This window comes from Nomascus leucogenys, chromosome 10 (genome assembly GCF_006542625.1).
Source record: "Nomascus leucogenys isolate Asia chromosome 10, Asia_NLE_v1, whole genome shotgun sequence".
In the NCBI taxonomy this organism is placed as follows: Eukaryota; Metazoa; Chordata; class Mammalia; order Primates; family Hylobatidae; genus Nomascus; species Nomascus leucogenys.
The window spans coordinates 206264-227843 of NC_044390.1; the positions used below are offsets into that span (position 1 = coordinate 206264).

A 21580-nucleotide genomic window follows, 5' to 3' on the forward strand; every position below is an offset into this window, starting at 1 on the left:
CAAGAGGACTGCTTGAGGCGAAGAGTTCATGACCAGCCTGGGCAATGTAGCAAGATCCTGTCTCTATAAAACATTTTTAAAATGAGTCAGATGTGGTGCCATACAAGTACAATCCTAGCTATTCAATACGCTGAAGCAGGAGGATCACTTGAGTCCAGCAGTTCAAGTCTGCAATGAGCTAGGTTCACACTACTGCACTCCAGCCTGGGCGAGACTGTGAGACCCTGTCTCTAAAAAAACTAGGCCAGGCGCAGTAGTTCCCAGCACCTTGGGAGGCCAAGGCAGGAGGATAGCTTGAGGCTCAGAGTTTGAGACCAGCTTGGGCAATACAGCAAGACCCTGTCTACAAATAAAAAAAAAAATTAGCCAGGTGTGATGGCACACACCTGTAGTGCCAGCTACTCAGGAGGCTGAAGCAGGAAGATCCCTTGAGACCAGCAGTTCAAGGCTGTGGTGAGCTATGATGGCACCACTGTATTCCAGCCTGGGCAACAGAATAAGACCATCTCAAAAAAAAAAAAAAATTTTAAGCGGCTTGAACAATAAAGCCTTTATTACCACACAGTCCAGAGCAGTATGAGACAGTCCATGCTAGGGCATGACAAATACCATGTGTAATGTCAACCATGTCCATGAAAATGGTAAACCTTCCCAGGAAGCCTCCAGAAGATACCAGCTCAGCTCCTCTGGCCAGAGGTGGGTTATGTCCACAGCTAAACCAGTCAAGGGTAGGGAATGAGGCCTGTTTTGGGCTCCACCATTAATGACTCTGTACTGTTTAGAGCAAGGAGCACAAGGTCTGCTGTCCCACTTGCTGTAGGGACCTTATGGGGTGGATAGAGGTGGATGGCGGTGGATAAACTGAGTGATGTGACACTGCCAACAGCCCCAGGCAAGTCAGAGTGCAATGTGGCTCCTGAAAGCTTCCCACACACTGGGCACACAGGGGAACTCTCCCCGGGGTGGGTGTTGGGATGTACAAGGTTTAGCTTCTTTCAGATGGCATTCTCATGGCCACTCTCCTCAACCTCCTTTCTGGAATAAGACTTTTCCTGATGAACACGGTGCTAGCAGCTAATGACTTTCCCATGTGACCTGTCCTCCTGAGGCCTTTCTGGAGTATGGACTTTCTTGTGCTGATGGAGGGTGGAACTATGTTTGAAGGCTTTCCCACACTCTGTACATTTATAAGACCTCTCTTCAGTGTGGAACTGCTGGTGCCGATTGCGGTAGGACCTGGTAGTGAAGGTTTTCCCACACAGGCTACATTCATAGGGCCGTTCCCCAGTGTGGACTTTCCAGTGCTGATAGAGGCCTGAACGGGTCACGTAGCCTTTCCCACATTGCTTGCATTCAAAAGGCCTTTCTCCAGTGTGAACTCGCTGGTGAAGAATGAAGCTATTATTGTATTTAAAGAACTTCCCACATTCTGTACACTCATAGGGTCTTTCTCCAATGTGCACTTTCCGGTGCCGAATGAGGGTAGACAGAACACTGAAGGTTTTCCCACATTTGCTGCACTCATAAGGCCTTTCTCCAGTGTGAATCCTCTGGTGTAGAACAAGTGCGTCTTTGCGGTTGAAGGTTTTACTACAGTCACTACACTTAAAAGGTTTTATACCTGTGTGAACCTTCTGGTGTTTCCTCAGCTTAGATGGGTAATTGAAGGTCTTCCCACACTCATTACACACATGGGCTGTTTCTCCAGTGTGAATTTTTCGGGGGTTAATATGAGTTGACTTCTCCTTGAAAGCACTTCTGCCTGTTGGGTATCTGAAGGGTCTCTCTTCAGAATGCGTTATCAGATGGTCAAGGAGGGCAAAGGCCTTTAAGAACACCTTCCCACAGTCACTGCATTTGAACAGCTTCTCTGCCACATGGACTCCTTGCTGTTGCCCACAACTGGAACCAGGTGGGAAGGCTGCCCCATGCTCAGTGTGCCTTCTTGGTTTCCCCTCACTATGAGTGTCCTGGTGCTGGATGACTCTGTAGCTCTTCAGATGCTCAGGATGGGCTCTCTCATCCTCCACTCTACACAAACCATCTGAAAGCAGAGATGAATCTATTACTAAGAGTTGAACTAGAGGGAGGAGGTACCTTCATCACCATTGCATGTCAGACACACCCAAAAGGACTCCACAGAACTGTTGAAAGGGCCAGGCATGGTGGCTCACGCCTGTAATCCCAGTGCTTTGGGAGGCCGAGGCGGGCAGATTACCTGAGGTCAGGAGTTCGAGACGAGCCTGACCAACACAATGAAACCCCATCTCTTCTAAAAATACAAAATTAGCCGGGTGTGGTGGCGCATGCCTGTAATCCCAGCTACTTGGGAGGCTGAGGCAGGAGGATCACTTGAATCTGGAGGCGGAGGTTGCAGTGAGCTGAGATCACGCCATTGCACTCCAGCCTGGGCAGTAAGAGCAAAACTCCGTCTCAAAAAAAAAAAAAAATTAGCTGGGCATGTTGGCAGGTGCCTGTAGTCCCAGCTACTCATGAGGCTGAGGCAGGAGAATGGCATGAACCCAGGAGGCAGAGGTTGCAGTGAGCCGAGATTGCACCATTGCACTCCAGTCTGGGCAATAAGAGCAAAACTCCATCTTAAAAAAAAAAAAAAAAAAAAAAAGAATTGCTGAAAAGTTGCTAGGAAAGGTCTGGGTTGGGAAAGCCTGGCCCAACTGAATATGGCTCCACCAGACTACAGACTAAGGAAAACCTCAACTGAGATGAGGGCACAAGATAGGATGCAGTGCAGGGAAGAGAGGTGGGGTCTCCAAGTCACTCCTCTGCAAAGGGTTCCAGCAGGGACTTGGCTGCTGGTGACAGCCAAGCACTATGAGGAGGCATGTGTCTAGTCCCAGCAAAATGTGATTCCAAAATAGTAGCTGGTGTTTAAGTATTAATTAAGGATTGGCTGAAGTTCAAATACCTGTTTAAGGATATGTGCACGTTTCAAGACACGCACTGAGTCGCCAGCAGTAGACAGCTCCGCACAGATACAGAGAAGGGCAATGAGGAGACACAGGCCAGAGAGGCAGGAACATGCAGGGCCCGAAAATCATGGTAGAGATGGCAGACTGCACAGTGTCCAGATAAGACAGGAAAGGTGGAAGGAAATAAGGTATGGTCACTGCCCTCAACACCAAGGTATCAGTGTATGCAGGTACTCAGCATTCTGTGAGCCCACTGCTGAAACCAAGGTATTCCCCTCCACTCCACTTACCAAGACCAAAACCTCTCCTGGCTTCTGCTCTGCTGACTGGAGTCACGTCCACCCAGTTGGGCACCCACGACTGTTCATCATCCTCCAGCTGGGTAAACACAGGGGATCTCGAAGGTGCAAGTCCTGCGGGTGACAGGTAGTAAAAGAAACATGCTGGGCATGGTGGCTTATGCCTGCAATCCCAGCACTTTGGAAAGTGAGGTAGGAGATCGCTTAAACCCAGATGTTCGCAACCAGCCTGGGCAACACAGTAAGACCCCAACTCTACAAAAAATATATTATTTTAATTAGCCAGGCATGATGGCATGCACCACCTGTAGTCCCAGTTACTGGGGAGGCCATAGTGAGAGGATCGCTTGAGCCTAGGAGGTCAAAGCGTCAGTGAGTCATGATCACACCATTGCACTACAGCCTGGGCAACAGAGTGAGACCCTGTCTCAAAAACAAACAGGCCAGGCGCAGTGGCTCACGCCTGTAATCCCAGCAGTTTGGGAGGCCGAGGTGGGAGGATCACGAGGTTAGGAGATCAAGACTATCCTGGCTAACACGGTGAAACCCCCCTTCTACTAAAAATACAAAAAATTAGCCGGGTGTGGTGGCGGGCACCTGTAGTCCCAGCTACTCGGGAGGCTTAGGCAGGAGAATGGCATGAACCTGGGAGGCGGAGCTTGCAGTGAGCCGAGATTGCACCACTGCACTCCAGCCTGGACGACAGTGCGAGACTCCGTCTCAAAAACACAAATAAACAAACAAACGAAAAGAAAAAAAAAGCCTTTCTATGAAGCAAAGCTGACATAACTGAAGAAACCGACTGTTCAGCAATAATAAAGATTGTAATTTTCCACCATCAATAATGAATAGAACCACTAAGAAGAAAATGAACAAGGATGTAGCGGACTTGAACAACATGAAAACCAACTAGTCCTAACAGACATCTATAGAGCTTGCCACCTAACAACAGCGGGATATACATTGTCACGTGCACATGGAACGGTCTTCAGAACGTACCATTTGCTAGGATATAAAATAAGCCTCAGCTGGGCACGGTGGCTCACGCCTGTAATCCCAGCACTTTGGGAGGCCAAGATGGGCAGATCATGAGGTCAGGAGATCGAGACCATCCTGGCTAACACAGTGAAACCCCGTCTCTACTAAAAATACAAAAAAAAAATTACCCGGGCATGGTGGCGGGCGCCTGTAGTCCCAGCTACTCAGGAGGCTGAGGCAGGAGAATGGCGTGAACCGAGGAGGCAGAGCTTGCAGTGAGCTGAGATCGCGCAACTGCACTCCAGCCTGAGCGACACAGCAAGACTCTGTCTCAAAATAAATAAATAAATAAATAAAGCCTCAGTAGATTTCAAAGGATTGAAATAATGTCAAGTATGTTCTTGTCCACAAATGAATTAAAACAGAAATCAACAACAGAAAGAAATTTAGGAAACTCACAAATTTAAGGAATTTAAACAAAACATTCCTAAACATCCAGAGTCAAAGAAAAAATAAATCACATGACAATTACAAAGTACTTTGAGAGGAATGAAAATAAAAACACAGGGCCGGGTGCGGTGGCTCACGCCTGTAATCCCAGCACTTTGGGAGGCCGAGGCAGGCGGATCACAAGGTCAGGAGTTTGAGACCATCCTGCCGAACACAGTGGAACCCCGTCTCTACTAAAAATACAAAAAAAAAAAATTAGCCGGGCGTGGTGGCGGGCGCCTGTAGTCCCAGTTACTTGGGAGGCTGAGGCAGGAGAATGGCATGAACCCAGGAGGCGGAGCTTGCAGTGAGCCGAGATTGCGCCACTGCACTCCAGCCTGGGTGACATAGCGAGACTCCATCTCAAAAAAAGAAAAGAAAAGAAAAGAAAAACACAGCAGGCCGGGCGGTGGCTCACACCTGGTAGGCTGAGGTGGGTGGATCACCTGTGGTCAGGAGTTCAAGACCAGCCTGGCCAACATGGCGAAACCCCGTCTCACCAAAAAAAAAATACAAAAATTAGCCAGGCATGGTGGCACATGCCACTCGGGAGGCTAAAGCAGGAGAATCACTTGAACCTGGGGGGTGGAGGTTGCAGTGAGCCAAGATTGCACCACTGCACTCCAGCCTGGGTGGCATCAGACTCCATCTCAAAAAAAAAAAAAAAATTAGCTGGGCATGGTAGCACATGCCTGTAATCCCAGCAACTCCGGAGGCTGAGGCAAGAGAATTGCTTGAACCCAGGAGGTAGAGACTGCATTGAGCCGAGATTGCGCCATTGCATTCCAGCCTGGGCAACAAGACTCCATCTCAAAAAGAAAAATTAAAAAAAGAAAAAAGAAAAAGAAAAAAAAACCACAGCAAACAAAAAATTATGGGATGCAGAAAATGCAGAGCTTAGTGGGAAAATTATGGCTATAACTACCCATATTTTAAAAGATCTCAAACCAATAACCTAACTTTACACCTCAAGGAACAAGAAGAAGAAAAACAAACCCAAAGATAGCAAGAGGAGGGAAATAATAAAAATTAGAGCAGAAACAAATGAAACAGAGATTAGAAAAAGAGAATCAACAAACCAAAATTTGGTTCTTTGAAAAAATCAACAAAATTGGCAAATGTTTACCTAGAGTGACAAAAAACAGAGAGAAGACTCAATACTACTTCCAACAGGAATGGAAAAAGGACATCACTAGTAACCTTATAAAAATTAAAAAATAATGAAATACTATGTACCAATGTATGCCAACAAATTGGATAACTTAGATGAAATGGACAAATTCCCAAGTAGACACAAACTATCAAAACTAACTAAGTCAAGAAGAAATGGAAAATCTAAATACAAATGTAACAAAGAGGGTTTTCTTGTTGTTATTAAAAAACTTTCCCCCCAACACGCACACAACCCCAAGCCCTAATGGCTTCAAAGGTGAATACTAACAATACTGAAATAAGAATTAATACCAATACTTAACAAACTCTTCCAGAAAACGGAAGAGAAGGAAACATTCCCAACTCATCCATTGAGGTCAAAATTACCCTCATACTCTATAATACAGAGACATTATAAGAAAACTACACCACTGGCCGGGCGTGGTGGCTCACACCTGTAATCTCAGCACTTTGGAGGCCGAGGCGGGCAAATCACCTGAGGTCGGGAGTTCAAGACCACCCTGGCCAATATGGTGAAACCCCTGTCTCTACTAAAAATAAAAAAATTAGCCGGGCATAGTGGCGCGCGCCTGTAATCCCAGCTACTCAGGAGGCGGAGGCAGGAGAATCACTTGAACCCAAGAGGTGGAGGTTGCAATGAGCTGAGATCGTGCCACTGAACTCCAGCTTGGGCGACAGAGTGAGACTCTGTCCAAAAAAAAAAAAAGTATTATAAGCCATGACAGGGAATTTATCCCAGTAATTCAAGGTTGAACATATGAAAATCAATTACTGTTGGGAGGCTGACGGGGGCAGATCACAAGGTCAAGAGATCAAGACCATCCTTGCCAACATGGTGAAACCCCATCTGTACGAAAAATACAAAAATTAGCTGGGCGTGGTGGCACGCGCCTATAGTCCCAGCTACTTGGGAGGCTGAGGCAGGAAAATCACTTGAACCTGGGAGGTGGAGGTTGCAGTGAGCCGAGATCGCGCCACTCACTCCAGCCTGGTGACAGAACAAGGCTCCATCTCAAAAAAAAAAAGGCAATCAATTATTCTAATATGCTACGTTAACAGAAGAAAGGACAAAAATCACATGCTCATTTCATTAGACATTGGAAAAGCATTTGACAAAATCTAGTGACCTTTCTTTTTTTTTTTTTTTTTTTTGAGACGAAGTTTTGCTCTTGTTGCCCAGGCTGGAGTGCAATGGAGCAATCTCAGCTCACTGCAACCTCCACCTCCCAGGTTCAAGCGATTCTCCTGCCTCAGCTTCCCAAGTAGCTGGGATTACAGGCATGTGCCACTGAACCTGGCTAATTTTGTATTTTTAGTAGAGACAGGGTTTCACCATGTTGACCACACTGGTCTTGAACTCCTGAGCTCAGGTAATCCACCTGCCTCACCCTCCCAAAATGCTGAAATTACAGGCATGAGCCACTGCACCTGGCCATGACTTTTCTTAATAAACACATTAAATGAACTAGAAAGAGAAGGGAACTTCCTCACCTGAAATGGGCATCTGCAAAAAAACCAACAGCTAACACCATACTTAACAGTGAAAGACTGAACACCCTCAAGACAGGGAACAAGGATGTCTCCTCTCCCCATTTCTACTGAATAAAGTACTGGAGGGTCTAGCTAGGTCAGTGAGGCAAAGGAAGAAGTAAAACTATCTCTATTCATAGACAGCATGATCTTTTTTTTTTTTTTTCCTTTTTTTTTTTTTTGAGATGGAGTCTGGATCTGTCACCCAGGCTGGAGTGCAGTGGCATGATCTCGGCTCACTGCAAGCTCCACCTCCCGGGTTCACCCCATTCTGCTGCCTCAGCCCCCCGAGTAGCTGGGACGACAGGCGCCCGCCACCACGCTCGGCTAATTTTTTGTATTTTTAGTAGAGACGGGGTCTCACTGTGGTCTCGATCTCCTGACCTTGTGGTCCGCTCGCCTCGGCCTCCCACAGTGCTGGGATTACAGACGTGAGCCACCGCGCCCGGCCGACAGCATGATCTTATATATGGAAAATAGGAAGGAATCCACTAAAAAACTATTTGAACTAATAAACAGATTTAGTAATGCTACAGGATACAAGATTAGTATATGAAACCGATTATATGTCTACAACTAGCAATGAAGAATCCAAAATTAAATTAAGAAAACAATTCCATTTAAAATAGCATCAAGCCAGGTATAGTGGCTCATGCCTGTAATCCCAGCACTTTGGGAGGCCGAGGCGGGTGGATCACGAGGTCAGGAGTTCAAGACCAGCCTGGCCAACATGGAGAAACCTTGTCTCTACTAAAAATACAAAAATTAGCCAGATGTGGTGGCACGTGCCTGTAGTCCCAGCTACTCGGGAGGCTGAGGCAGGAGATTCACTTGAATCCAGGAGGCGGAGCTTGCAGTGAGCCAAGATCAGGCCACTGCACTCCAGCCTGGGTGACAGAGTGAGACTCCGTCTCAAAAAAAAAAGCATCAAAAAGAATAAAGTACTTAGGAATAAATTTAACGAAAGAAGTACCTTTGTGGCCGGGCTCAGTGGCTCACGCCTGTAATCCCAGCACTTTGGGAGGCTGAGGTGGGTGGATCACGAGGTCAGGAGATCAAGACCATGGTGAAACCCCATCTCTACTAAAAATACAAAAAATTAGCTGGGCATGGTGGTGGGCGCCTGTAGTCCCAGCTACTTGGGAGGCTGAGGCAGGAGAATGGCGTCAACCCAGGAGGCGGAGCTTGCAGTGAGCCGAGATCGTGCCACTGCACTCCAGCCTGGGCAACAGAGCGAGAGTCTGTCTAAAAAAAAAAAAAAAAAAGAAGTACCTTTGTACACTGATAATACAAAACATTGAAAATAAAAGAGCTAAATAAATGAAAACATATCCCATGTTCATTGACCTAAAGATTTAATATTAAGATGGCAATATTGGCTGGGCACAGTGGCTCACGCCTGTTATCCCAGCATTTTGAGAGGCCAAGGCAGGCAGATCACGAGGTCAGGAGTTCAAGACCAGCCTTGCCAACATAGTGAAACTCCTTCTCTACTAAAAATACAAAAATTAGCCAGGCGTGGTGGCGCGAGCCTGGAGAGAATCGCTTGAACCCTGCGCCTGGAGGCAGAGGTTGTGGTGAGCCAAGATTGCGCCACCGCACTCCAGCCTGGGCAACAGAGCAAGGCTCTGTCTCAAAAAACACGTATACATATATTCCCCAAACTGTTCTGATTAAAATTCATGGGTCAAGGCTGGCCCAGGGAGGTCCCTGTAAAATTTCTTTTGTAGGAAGGCAAAACCGGGAGCACAGAGAAGCCATGTCTTCAAGAGAGTCACATGGCCAGGAAAAGGCAGAGCTTGGTGGGATTTGGTGGGCAAACTATGAAACATCTGACCCCCAAAACCTGCTCCACTAGCTCCTGGGGCAAGAGGTGTTGAGGCTGCCAACAGCATTGCTCAGAGAAAGGCAGGGAAAGAGCACACCGCCGAGTCCCACCACCGAGTCCCACCACCCACAACACCTACAACAGGGAATCTGGGAAGGAGAGCCCCCATGGTCTGGCTTTGTTATGCACAGAACTTCACATGGGGAAAATGCGGGGGTAGTCAGTGTGCTGGGGGACAGTGTAAGAGACTTACCCAGTGAGCTAACGAGTGCAAAGTTCTCCAGCATCACATCCCGGTATAGGCCCTTCTGGGTCACATTAAGGAGCCCCCACTCCTCCCTGGAGAAATATACCGTCACATCCTCAAACATCACCAAGCCCTGCAATGATGGGTCCAACTGAGCCTTGGGGTCAATGATGGGCAGAAAAAAAACAACCAAAATATGGACAGAGGGACACATTCAGGCCCTTGACCTGTATCTCAGGGTCCTATCACATCTCCCCCTGACATTATCTTTCCCTATGAGCCCCAGACCCTTCCCCACCTTACTCCCTACACATACCCTTATACCTTCCTTCTATCCCAGAGGAATATCAGAGCTGCTGGTGTTATTGATGCTTCTGGTGTTACTACTGGAAACTGTGTCCAGCCCAAAGCGACACCAGGCTGGTGACCAGACTGATCCCATCTATGTGCAGGGCCAAGCACACAGGCTCCACTCCATCTCCTGCCTGCCAATTCCAGTCCCAGAGATCACACCTCTCAGACGCAACCAAACCTATGCTCATCCTTCTCCCTTAGGTCTCAAGTACCTGGTCCCAGGGTCCAGTTTGCCTCCTGCTCAACAAGCACAAAACTGGACAACAGAATGCCTAAAACTCTGCAACCTCAGCACAACCTCCCCAGTTTACCCTATAGGCAATTGCCTGGCCTTCCACACGCCGTTCTGCACATGCGCCTCCAGAGTGCCTGGCACAGCAACCACGACCCCATACTGTCCCAGTCCTGCGGCACATCTCCAATGGCTCCCACTGCCAAGGGCATGCCCCAGCCCTGCATCAAAGACCTCCCCCTGGAATCATACGCAGATCTCCGAGATTTCCATACGCAGATCTCCTGCCCTCCTCCAACTCTGCCCTGGCACACGCCGCCCCCCACCTGGCGGCCCCCCTCATTCCTCGGAGGCAACCTCTGCTCACCTCCGCCTCCCCGGCCATTGGACCGTGCGGGCAGAACCCGTGGCCTGGACCCACGGCCTCAGCCGAAACGCGTCCCGGGCGCGGAAACCCTCGGCCGCCGTGGAACCTTCCCGGGAAGCTCTCCCCGCGCGGGTGAAATGCGTCCGAAGACAGGGAACCGCTTCCCGGAGCCGCGGGGAAGGAGGACGGTACGGAGGCCCGGGAAACCCACGGCGCCTGTCCGCGAGCGACAAGTCTGAGGAAGATGGAGCCACTCGCCGGTGGGACACGGCGCGTGGAAGGTGCGGCAAGTGTCCCTGCCCTTCACCTCGCCCAGGGGATCGCGAGGAAGTCACCTCGGCCCACGCAGAGCTGCCTGAGGCGCCGGGACAGTCTTCCCGCCGAGGATTGCGGACTGCCGGGCAACGCCGGAACTCCCGTGGCCCGCGCCTCCCCTAGCTCGGCGCCCCTCACGCCACGACCTCCATTCCCGGCTCTCCTCGCGGCGCGGCTGGGTCGTTGCCAAGGCGATAAGGGAGGGCGCCGTTAGCTCCTGAAGCGGGGCGTGAACTACATTTCCCATAAGGAGCCTCGACGTGGGGCCGTTCAGACTTGGCCAATAGCGGCCCAGGAACGGGAACGTTCGGGCGGGCCCTGAGTGGGGCGGGGCTTCCGGCGCCGGCTTTCGGCGCTGGCTTTGGAGCGATTTGCGGCAGTGGGATCGCTGGGCTGTATGCGGTGTGCGGTGTGGAGATTCCGCTGGTCCGCAGAAACGAGCGAAGGCGCGAGAGTCGGGAAGTTCTGCCTCAGTGACCTGTACGCGTCCTAGCCGCTGTGAATGTTGCTGAGCCCCGGTGACCTCACAGTGGAGGGGGCGGCCCCGTGACCGCGCCGCGCGGGGGCATTCGCCAGGGCCTCCGCAGAAGCCCGCCTGTGCCCGCAACCGCCCCGAAACCCTCTCCCTGGCACCGTGTCCGCTTTACGGAGCCCGGAGCAAGGCTCAGAAAAACGTCCCAGCCAAAAACATGGTACATGCCTGTCATCAGGCAAGTCTTCAAAGAGCGGCTGGGACCAGGGGCCTAGGGACCTCGTTTAGAGGCGGCTTCGGGGGAAGGTCAGCAGTTGTGTTTCAGTTGTGTTGGGTTTTCGGCGCCCCACAATGCGGGCGACGTATGGGCCACAGGTGTGGATGCCAGGGACAGGTCGCCCTGCATATGGCCGAGGCACGGTAGGCTGGTAGTCTACCCCATATCGCCATGGTGATCTCGGGTTTGGGGGCCTGGGAGAGGAGAGTGAGTACATGGCTGAGTACGTCAGACACGGGGTCAAGGACAAATGAGGGGCGGACGCTGGCAGGAGAACAACCGGGCTCCTGGGTGTCCTGCGCTGAATTCAGACGCGTTCATGTTAGAGCAGAGGTGGGCCTGCGTCCTCCCGCACGAACGGAGTTCTTAGGCAAGGTCCAGAGGAGCTTCTACCTGAGAGTGATGCTGGAGAACTTTGCACTCAGTGCTGGGTCAGACCACTGGCACCGTCACTCTCCCCAGCCTGAACTCTGGTTTTTTTCCTCTGCTCTTTCCACGTTCCCCTTGGAAGTCGCTGTTGGTCGTGGCACTGAGGCCCAGATCATGCCACCTTCTCTAACAAGTGGCTGAGTGGACACCCCACACATTCTACCCAAGGGCCGTGAGTGGCCAAGATCGGGGCTCAGAAGTCTTTGCATCTTCACAGCTGGTCACGTTCAGCTCGGTCACTTCCTGTAAGATTCCAGGCACTGCATGCACTGACATGGGTGCGTGTGGGGCCCCTGGGTCCTGCCCTGGGAGCCTTCCCGCGATGTTCATTTTGTGCAGTTCTGTTTGTCTTGGAGTAAGGATTATTCTCGCTTGCTGGGGTCATGGTGTTTTGGCCTCTCCTGAGCTGGACTCTCAAAAACTCATCATCCTTCATAGGTCTGAAGGCTTCTACATTCCCACCAGCAGGTGGACCACATGAACTCAAAACTAGTTGTGGCAGAGGGACCCTGAAGAGATCTACTCCTGGTGAATGCCCCCAGGAGTGGGCTGTTCTCACACCTGGTGCCCAGCCTGTGCCCTCGCAGGTCTTGGTGCCTCCACTCAGCTCCCCAATTCCAGTCTTCTGGCCATGCCCCGCTGTGTCCCTTTCTCTCTCCTTAGTGCCTAGCTGTGCAATGTTTGCCTCTCCTTAACATGTCCTCAGCTGACCCCATATCCTCAGATAGTCCTTGCAACCCTGTTCCTCAGTGACACCTGTGTATTCTCTCCAGTGGAGACACAGGTGGGACGCCCCCAAGCTCATGGTACATGCCTGTCATCAGTACCCCTGGACTGTCATGGTGGGTCAGTCTGCCCTAGGCTGGACTGACGAACCTGTTCATTCCCCACAGGATTGCCCTTTACAGTTCATGGGTTCCCCCAACTGGAGTGCAGACAAGAGCACTGATTGATGGACCAGGTAGACTTGAAACCAGGAATAGCACAAGTTAGCACAAGTTATCAAAGAGGCTCAGCCGTGGACATTGCAAGCTGGGGATGGAAGTATCCCTGGAGTTGCGCTGTTCTCACACCTGGTGTCTGAGTTATACCCCTGCTGTCTGGGTACCAAGGTCACTAGTCTTGCCACTTTTCTATGTTCCTGATCCCCTACTAAACAGTCCACCTTTTCGCCTACTTCCCCTGACTCCTGTACCCTGTCCCCCACTTGTCCCCTCTTTCTGCCTAGTTTGAAGACGCTGGTCATCCCATAACATGTCCTGGGCTAATACATATCCTCAAATCGTTCTTGAAAATCTGTTCCTCTGTGAGATGGGCCTGATCTCTCCCATGGGTGGAGCAGAGGAGTAGAGGGTCCAGGGCCTGAGTCTCCCATAGGCTAAGTATTTGCCCTGAGTCATAAAGCTGGTGGGAGGCAGTGCTACAGTTTGATTCCAGTAAGTCTCAGACCAAAGTTCTCTCTTAACCACTTACCTTTCCTGGGCTTAACAGCTCATTATGTTTTTCCTGGCACTGCTTCATTGGACCTCATTTTAGTTTCTTCTTCCCTTTTTATTTTTGAGACGGAGTCTTGCTCTGTCACCCAGGCTGGAGTGCAGTGGCGTGATCTCACAGCAACCTCTGCCTCCCGGGTTCATGCAATTCTCCTGCCTCAGCCTCACGAGTAGCTGGGACGACAAGCGCGTGCCACCACACCCGGCTAATTATTGTATTTTTAGTAGAGTTGGGGTTTCACCATTTTGGCCAGGATGGTCTCCATCTCCTGACCTCATGATCCGCCCACCTCAGCCTCCCAAAGTGCTGGGATTACAGGCATGAGCTACCGTACCCGGCCTATTTGTTAACATTTTAAAATGAGTATTAGTACATTATTAACTAAACCCATATTGTACATCATATGGGTTTTCACAAATGCATAAACTCATGTATCCACCATTACAATATAGTACAAAATACTTTCACTGCCCCCAAAAATTACTTGTGCTACTATTCATTCCCCCCTCCCTCCCTCCCACTGAGCCCCTGGCAGTCACTGCTTTACCTTTTCCAGAATGTCATAAACTTGTAATCATACAGTATGTAGCTTTCTCAGTCTGGCTTCTGTCACTTACCAATATGCATTTCAGACTCTTCCATGCCTTTCATAACTTGGTAGCACAGTTAATTTTATTGCTGAATGATATTCCATTGTGTGGATGTAACACAGATTAGCCATTTATCTGTTGAAGGACATCTGGGTTGATTCAAGTTTTGAGCAATTATGAATAAAGCTGCTATAATAATTTGTGTGGTTTTCACATGGACATAAGTTCTCAACTCATTTGTGCAAATACCCAGGAGTGTGATTGCTGTATCATATGGTAAGACTATATTTAACTTTTTGTAAGAAACTGCCAAACTGTCTTCCAAAGTGGCTATACCATTTTGCCTTTCTACCAGCAGTATTCGAGAGTTCCCATTGCCTCATAACCTTGCTAGCATATGGTGCTATCAGTGTTTTGCATTTTAGCCATTCTAATAGATGTATAGTAGTATCTCATTATTGTTTCAATTTGCCATTCCCTAATGGCATATGATGTGTAGCATATTTTCATGTGCCTATTTGCCAGCTATGTATCTATTTTTCTTAGGTGAGGGGTCTGTTCAGACCTATGGCCTTTTTTTTTTTTTTTGAGACGCAGTTTCGCTTTTTGCCCAGGCTGGAGTGCAATGGTGCGATCTCGGCTTGCCGCAACCTCCGCCTCCCGAGTTCAAGCGATTCTCCTGCCTCTCAGCCTCCCAAGGAGCTGGGATTACAGGCATGTGCCACCACGCCCAGCTAATTTTGTATTTTTAGTACAGATGGGGTTTCTCCATGTTGGTCAGGCTGGTCTCGAACTCCTGACCTCAGGTGATCCACCCACCTCGGCCTCCCAAAGTGGTGGGATTACAGGCGTGAGCCGCCGCGCCCAGCCTTGAATTGTACACTCAAAATGGGCAAATTATATGGTATGTAAATTATTTTTTTAAAAATCTGTGATGTTTTGAAAGAACAAGTAGATGTCTGGGAGATTCTTTGGAGAAGTCCAGTACTTAATGTGAAGTTTTGCACAACGATAAAAATGAAAGCACCCATCCCCCTGGTGGGGGGATATATAGATCACAGGTAGCTTGTGGCCCCTCTTGGGCACTTCTCCCACCACCCTCTGCTCTTTCTGCAGAGGCTTACAGAGCAGAGGAAACCCCAACCTAGGGCGAGACTCCCAGCTTTGCCACGCCAAGCCGGGCCCCAGGGGAGCCAGTGCGAACCCTAGTCTCTTCCCTGGGATGAGAGGACCTCAGGACTAACCGGGTCTGCAGGTAGGTGTGGGGTTAGAGCGGATCAACTATGTGATCCTATAAACCTATGTTCGAATTTGACCGCATTTTAAAAAACACTTCCCCCCCCCTGCAAACGGAGTCTCTCGCTCTGTCGCCCAGGTTGGAGTGCAGTGGCGCGATTTCGGCTCACTGAAGCCTCCGCCTCCCGGCTTCAAGCGATTCTCCTGCCTCAGCCTCCCGAGTGGTTAGGACTACAGACGCCCGCCATCACGTCCGGCTAAAAAAAAACAAAACAAAAAATAAACTTTTTTTTTTGAGAAGGAGTCTCACTTTATATAGGATCCTCACGTTATACTATGTGTGTGGATCTGCGTTAAAATGTATTCATAACTATATGATCTGTACTCACAGTCACCGCCCCCAGACAACTGAAGCCCGCGGGGCCGGGGACAAAACGCGTGAGGGCGCTCGAAGGGACTGGTCTCTCGCTTGCTGCTCACCTAAGGCCCGCAGCCTCCTGTCCCCCATCCTGGGGTCCCGCGGCCTCGAGTCACAACCTTGGGCCCCACAGCCTCGCTCTGCGCGCCGCAGCCTTTCCTCTCGCCAGCGCCATCGGAGTGCTGGTGCTCACTGTTCTCAGCACTCGCTCCCCGAGTTCCCCGCGGTTCCAGCGCCTGACGCATTCTCCGGCGCAACGTGGTCGTCATGGCAACGCCGGCCTCGGGTCCCTGATTGGCCGTCGAGTCTGGCGCGCCTTCCCTGCCTCACTTACTAGAGTTGCGGCGCGGAGGCGACGCGCGCGCACCACAGGCGGGATGAGTTGTTATGGCGACCAGAGTCCCGCCTCTTCAGCCCTACATAGGGCCTCCGATTGGTCCGCGCTTCCCCGAACGCCTCTCCGCGTTCTGGGCGGGGCCCGCCCGAGGCATGATGGGGGAGAAGGCAGGGCCGTGACTATGAGGGCGGAGGAGAGAACTGCGGCTGTGATCTGGGGAAGGAGGGAAACCCAAGGATGCCAGCACGTGCGGTTGAGGTGAGAAGGGATCTTGCAGAACGCTTCCAGGACCCAGATTCGAATGCACGCCCTGCCCAGCTGGTCAGCCTCAGTTTCCCCATCTGTCAGTCTGGACAGTGATGCTCCCAGCGTCCGGCGAAGCCCCGCTCTTGGCCCTTGGTCCCTCGGCCTGATCACAAGAGGATGCCGCGACGGCCGGGGACGGGTCTGGCGTGGGCAGGGACCTCTCCGACCCTCATTGAAGAAAGAATGGTGGAACCCGAAAACCGGGCCCCGGCGTCCCTCCTGCAAGGTGGGGAGGAGAGCTGGACGGCAGGATTTGGGAAGGGCTTGGGGAGCAGGGCCCCCTGAGCGTGGCGGGGGAGGCAGTGCTACCAGAACCATGGTTCGGTTGGCTCAGCCGCCTGGACCTCATCTGCTCCCTGAGGTTGGTCTTTGCTCCGCACCCTGGTGCGGCCTGGTACACAGAAGGCGCTCAGTAAACACTTGCGGATGAAGGAAAAAGAGAATTTATTGTCGTCCATTTACAGAAAAGAGAATCAAAGCTGTCTCGTGCTGGGCCCTCTGGCACCCGGCTTCACAAGCACCCAGGCCTGCCAGGAGGAGCAAGTCTGGGGCCGAAGTGCCAAGGGGCAGGGTGTACAGCAGTGATGGGGTGGGCCGAGAGAGGCTAGGAGAGCACAACTCCAGCTCTGGAGAAAGAGGAGATTGGCTGAGGCTGGGCAAGGGTGGGAGGCGTCCCCCTGGGTGGTTTCAGGCAGCCCCTTTGTTTGAAGGCGGTGGGTAGGCAGGCAGACACCGGGCACCAACGTGGTAATCAGCAGACCAGATGCTCAGCAACTCCTAGGCTCAGTCATCAGCCTCATTTTACTGCAAGAGAGAATGAGGCCTCTGGCTCCAAGCTGGTAGAGTGCAGAAGCCACAAAAGCCCCTAGGAGCGAGCTGGTTAAGACAGAGAATGGGGCCAGCCCCACCCCTGGCCTCCCCAGTCCTCCTGTATTTGTGCTGCCTATGCTACTGGCCTCAATGCCAGCTCCTGAGCATCCTTTAGGATACAGCTCTCTCCTCCAGGCAGCCTTCCTGGACCACCCTCAGGCACAGAACATCCTCTCCCTCTTCTGTGCAACACCAGGCAAGGGCCCCTTTCTGACCCCCCTGCTTGGCCCATCTGGGTCAGATCTACTATTGCACACCCCCACTCCCCTAGGTTGGGTGGGAGAGGGAAGCAATGAGGAAGATCTCTGAGACCCTAGGGTAGGCAGAATAATGGCCTCCCAACATATCCTGGTCTGAATCCCTGGAACTTGTGAATCTTTTACCTGACACCACAAAATGGACTTTGCAGGTGTGATTAAATTAACGATCATGAGATGGGGAGACTATCTTGGATTATCCGGGTGGGCGCTATGTCCTTGTAGTGTCCTTGTAAGTGAAAGAGGGAGGCAGGAGGGTCAGAGAGATCTGAAGATGCTGCACTGCTGGCTTTGAAGGAGCCAGGAGCCAAGGAATGCAGCCCTAGAAGCTGGAAAAACTAATAAAGTGAATTCTCTCTTAGCGTCTCTAGAAAGAACTAGCCCTGTGGGGTAGTTCGCAACTTTAGCCCAGGGAAACTAATCATGGACTTCTGGACTGCAGAACTGCAAGATAATAAGTGTGTGTTTAGCCAGGCATGGTGGCCCGTGCCTGTAATCCCAGCACTTTGGGAGGCTGAGGTGGGTAGATTACTTGAGACCAAGAGTTCAAGACCAGCCTGGCCAACATGGTGAAACCCCGTCTCCATTACAAATACAAAAAGCTGGTCGTGGTGGCGGGCGCCTGTAATATCAGCTACCTGGGAGACTGAGGCAGGAAAATGGTTTGAACCCAGGAGGCAGAGGTTGCAGTGAACCGAGGTTGCGCCACTGCACTCCAGCCTGGGCTACAGAGCGAGACTCTGTCTCAAAATAAATAAATAAATAAATAAAATAAGGCCGGCTGCGGTGGCTCAGGCCTGTAATCCCAGCACTTTGGGAGGGCAAGGCAGGCAAATCACGAGGCCGGGAGTTTGAGACCAGCCTGGCCAACATAGTGAAACCCCGTCTCTACTAAAAATACAAAAATTAGCCAGGCATGGTGGCGAGTGCCTGTAATCCTAGCTACTTGGGAGACCAAGGCAGGAGAATCGCTTGAACCCGGGAAGCGGAGGTTGCAGTAAGCCAAGATCACACCACTCCACTCCAGCTCGGGCGACAGAGTGAGACTCCGTTTCAAAAATAAATAAATAAAAATAAACGCGTGTTCTAAAGAATTAAATTGGGGGTATTTCGTCACAGCAGCCAGAGAAAATGAATAGACCACCAACTCTGCTGCTGTCTGACCAGGTTTCTTCCCTATGAGGCCAGGCTGTGGCTGCCCAGTGACCCAGTACCCTGTTCCCAGCCCCTGTGGGTGACATCGGCATGTGTGTGTGGGCAAGAACTGGTCTGGGAAGACACACTATGGACTCCTTAGTGTTCCTCCTCTGGCTCCCACCAGGAAGCAGCAGCTCACACCAGAGCTAGCTCTAGACAGTCCTGGGCCCAGGGTGCATTCCCAGGCTGCCTGGGTCACCTGCAATTCTGTCCCTCCTTTGTTTGGCACCTACTGTATGCTGGTGCTGAGGACACACGTAAACAAATCAAACAGGAGCCTCCAGCCACATAGAAGTCACGTTTCTCTTTGGAACATGCTGGGTGCCCATTCCCAAAACACAGCACTCCATCCCAGAGTGAGGTGAGGCAGGATGGGGGTGGGGGTGCAGGGCCTGGGAGGAAACAGAAGCCCCAGGTTCAGTCTGCACAGAGAATAGCTGCCATCTACCCCCACAACTAACCCAGGAAGGCTTCTGGGAGGAAGAGTACAGGAGCCCATATGCTACCTTCCCTGGAGGCTGCTGTCTATTGGGAAGGCTCAAGGTTCACCTTGAGGCACAAGAAAGGAGGCTGGGCAGGACAGATGGAGCCCTGGAGGAAGAAGTGCAGTAACTGGCACCAAGATATTAATCGGGGGTGATGGGGACTCTGGTGGCCAGGGAAAGGGACTAGGATCCCTCTGGCTAACCGATGAGGTCCAGGACTCCCACCCCCACCATTGTCTGCCTCTGTCTGACCCCTGGGGTGTTGTTGACCTCTCTGAGCCATCATGAGCACAGCTGCACCACAGCATATTGGGAAGATCCTAGAAGCCACGACCCAGGGGGAAGTGGAGGCTCCCAGAGCAGTTTGGGACTTAGGATTGGGGCAGGAGCCAGTCTTTAAGGCTCAAGTTCCCCCTCAGCCCTGGCCAGGGCACCCTGTTACTTCAAGCCTGAGCCCCAGCCCCAACCGGGTGTGCAGGATGGCAACTCTACAACCCGGACCAGCATGTAGACAGCTGGAGCCCACCCAGGCCCAGCCTGCAGGCAGTAGAAAACAAACTCCACAGATGGGTGGAGTGGTAGGACGTCCCCTGCAATGAGCCAGTTGGGGAGGAGGTGACCAGGGAATAATAGCAGCAGCAGCTCTGCCCTCCAAAGATAGGCGGGCCCCTGCCACCTATGGCCAATCCGAAGGATGAGTGCTTTGGCCTCCAGTGCTAGCAAAGACGCTCCCCCAGGAATCTGTGGTGAGGATGACTGGGGGCACTCCCAGCAGGACCCGTTCAAGGATCCGTGTGGGGCTGCCCCTGGCTGGGCACCTGCATGGATGTCAGTCGGGGGTGTCCACAGCTGGACTCCTACAAGGGATGAGGATCAGGGATGCTTCCAACTGCACCCCCACGGAGTAGGGGTTGCAGAGCAGGAGCAAGCCCCAGCAAGAGCCTTATGGAGGTCACGGTCAGGGCACCCTCCGCTGGACAGCCACAAGAATGGGGGTCAGGGGCGTTCCCAGAAGATCCTTGTGGGACGACTGCGGTGCCTGTTCCTTGAGAGGGTCCACCCCATGGTGACAATGCCAAGGATGCTTGCCCTAGGCCCCAATCTGGAGAAACGGGTAAGTGCTGTGCGCCCTACTAAGGGCCCCAGATAACACAGAGGTGCCACGCCTGGAGGCAGGACTGCAGTGCTGGCGCACTTATTGTGGGCCCCACAGCCTCCTCGCGCCCCGTGGCCACGGGGCCCAGCCGGGGCCAGTCTCTGTGCCCCACGTGCCATCTGATCGGCTGTCCAGCGTCCCCTCGGCCTCCGCCGGGTCCTCGGAGCCCGCCTCGGGCTCCAGCGCATCTTCTGCAGTTCCCGGCAGGGCCGTGTCCAGGTCAGGGCCCGTGGGGCGCGGCGTCCAGGCGGGGGTCCAGGGCGACCCCGGCGTGGGCCTGGGCGGGAACCAAGAGAAGCCGGGTGCTGGAGCGAGCGCCACGAGCTGGGGCCGCGCGGGGCCGGAGGAGGTGGCGTGCGGGATGAGGAAGAAGATGTAGACGCCCGAGACCACGAGGCCCGCGGCCACCAGCACGGCCAGCGCCACGGCCGCGTTGAAGACCCAGGCCGGGCTGGCCAGCGACAGGCGGCGCGACAGCGGGCGGCCCAGGCGCAGAGGCGGTGGGGGCGGCGGGGCGCGGGCCTTGCGCGGCCCGGGCGGGGGCGGCGGCGGCCGCAGGTAGAGAAGGCCGCGGCGCCGGTCGAAGCGCACGGAGCCCTGGCGAGAGGGCGGTGCGCGCGCGTCGCGGGGCAGGAGACCGGACTGCGTTGGCAACGCGGGGAGTCCGCGGCGGGGGGCCAGGCGCGTGGGCGCGCGGCACACAGGACAGGCCACCGCGTTGCCGCCGCCCGCCGTGGCCAACGATAGGCGCGCCAGGCACTCGAGACAGAAGACGTGGCCGCAGTCCAGGCACTTGGGCAGCTTGAACACGCCGTCGAAGGAGGACACGCAGATGAGGCACTCCACCGGTGAGGCGGGGGGCAGGATGGGGCCGGAGCCTAGGCTGCCATCTCCGTCCTCCTCCTCCTCCTCCTCATTCTGGTCTTCCGCTCTGCTTGGGGAGCGGGGCGCAGAGAGCGAGCCCGGAGAGCTGGGACCCAAGCCCTGGGGGACCCGGGAATGGCGGAGCCAGAACGGCCGAGGGCAGGGCATCCAGATGGACCTGCGAGGAGAGGTCAGGCAGGGAAGGAGGCGGTGGAGCCTGGAGCGGGTTCCGAGACCAGCAGGGAATCCAGGGAAGACCGGGGACTGTACTTTAGAGAGGATCCCCCAGTACAGAGCAGCACCATCCCGAGAAGGGTGTAGCTAGCGTCGAGGAGCAGGGTAGATGGGGAGGCCCGAGGCGGAGACTGGGGATAGGAATGGACCCACGGGGGACCAGTTCCTGAATTGGAAACGGAGAGACAGACTGGAGTTGAACACGGAGATGGGGAG

General features: G+C 52.8%; 2 protein-coding genes across 3 annotated transcripts; both read right to left on the bottom strand.

The window, feature by feature from the left end:
- Positions 1-524: 524 nt before the first annotated feature.
- ZNF584 (zinc finger protein 584) lies at positions 525-14300 on the bottom strand. Of its 2 annotated transcripts, XM_030819442.1 has the most exons (4): positions 10428-14288; positions 9481-9607; positions 3221-3343; positions 525-2044 (listed from the first exon to the last, which is right to left on the bottom strand). In XM_030819442.1, the coding sequence occupies exons 1-4, from the start codon at positions 10443-10445 to the stop codon at positions 1068-1070; spliced, it is 1245 nt and encodes a 414-aa protein (XP_030675302.1). In that variant the 5' UTR covers positions 10446-14288; the 3' UTR covers positions 525-1067. The 2 variants fall into 2 exon arrangements, 1 of the variants encoding a protein (XP_030675302.1); XR_004031880.1 differs by lacking the exon at positions 9481-9607 and having other exon boundaries at positions 1766-2044; positions 10428-14300.
- A 6005-nt stretch (positions 14301-20305) lies between these two features.
- Positions 20306-21298, bottom strand: RNF225 (ring finger protein 225). The gene has a single exon (XM_003277302.2). The coding sequence runs from the start codon at positions 21296-21298 to the stop codon at positions 20306-20308; it is 993 nt and encodes a 330-aa protein (XP_003277350.2).
- Positions 21299-21580: the final 282 nt, after the last annotated feature.

Excerpts from the sequence above, each read along its gene's own strand:
- ZNF584 (XM_030819442.1), bottom strand. Across the intron at positions 3,344-9,480 it reads TGCACTCGTTAGCTCACTGG|GACTTGCACCTTCGAGATCC; the intron begins GTAAGTCTCTTA and ends TGTCACCCGCAG. Across the intron at positions 2,045-3,220 it reads CAGGAGAGGTTTTGGTCTTG|ATGGTTTGTGTAGAGTGGAG; the intron begins GTAAGTGGAGTG and ends CTCTGCTTTCAG.
- RNF225 (XM_003277302.2), bottom strand. The coding sequence starts at position 21,298 with ATGCCCTGCCCTCGGCCGTTCTGGCTCCGCCATTCCCGGGTCCCCCAG.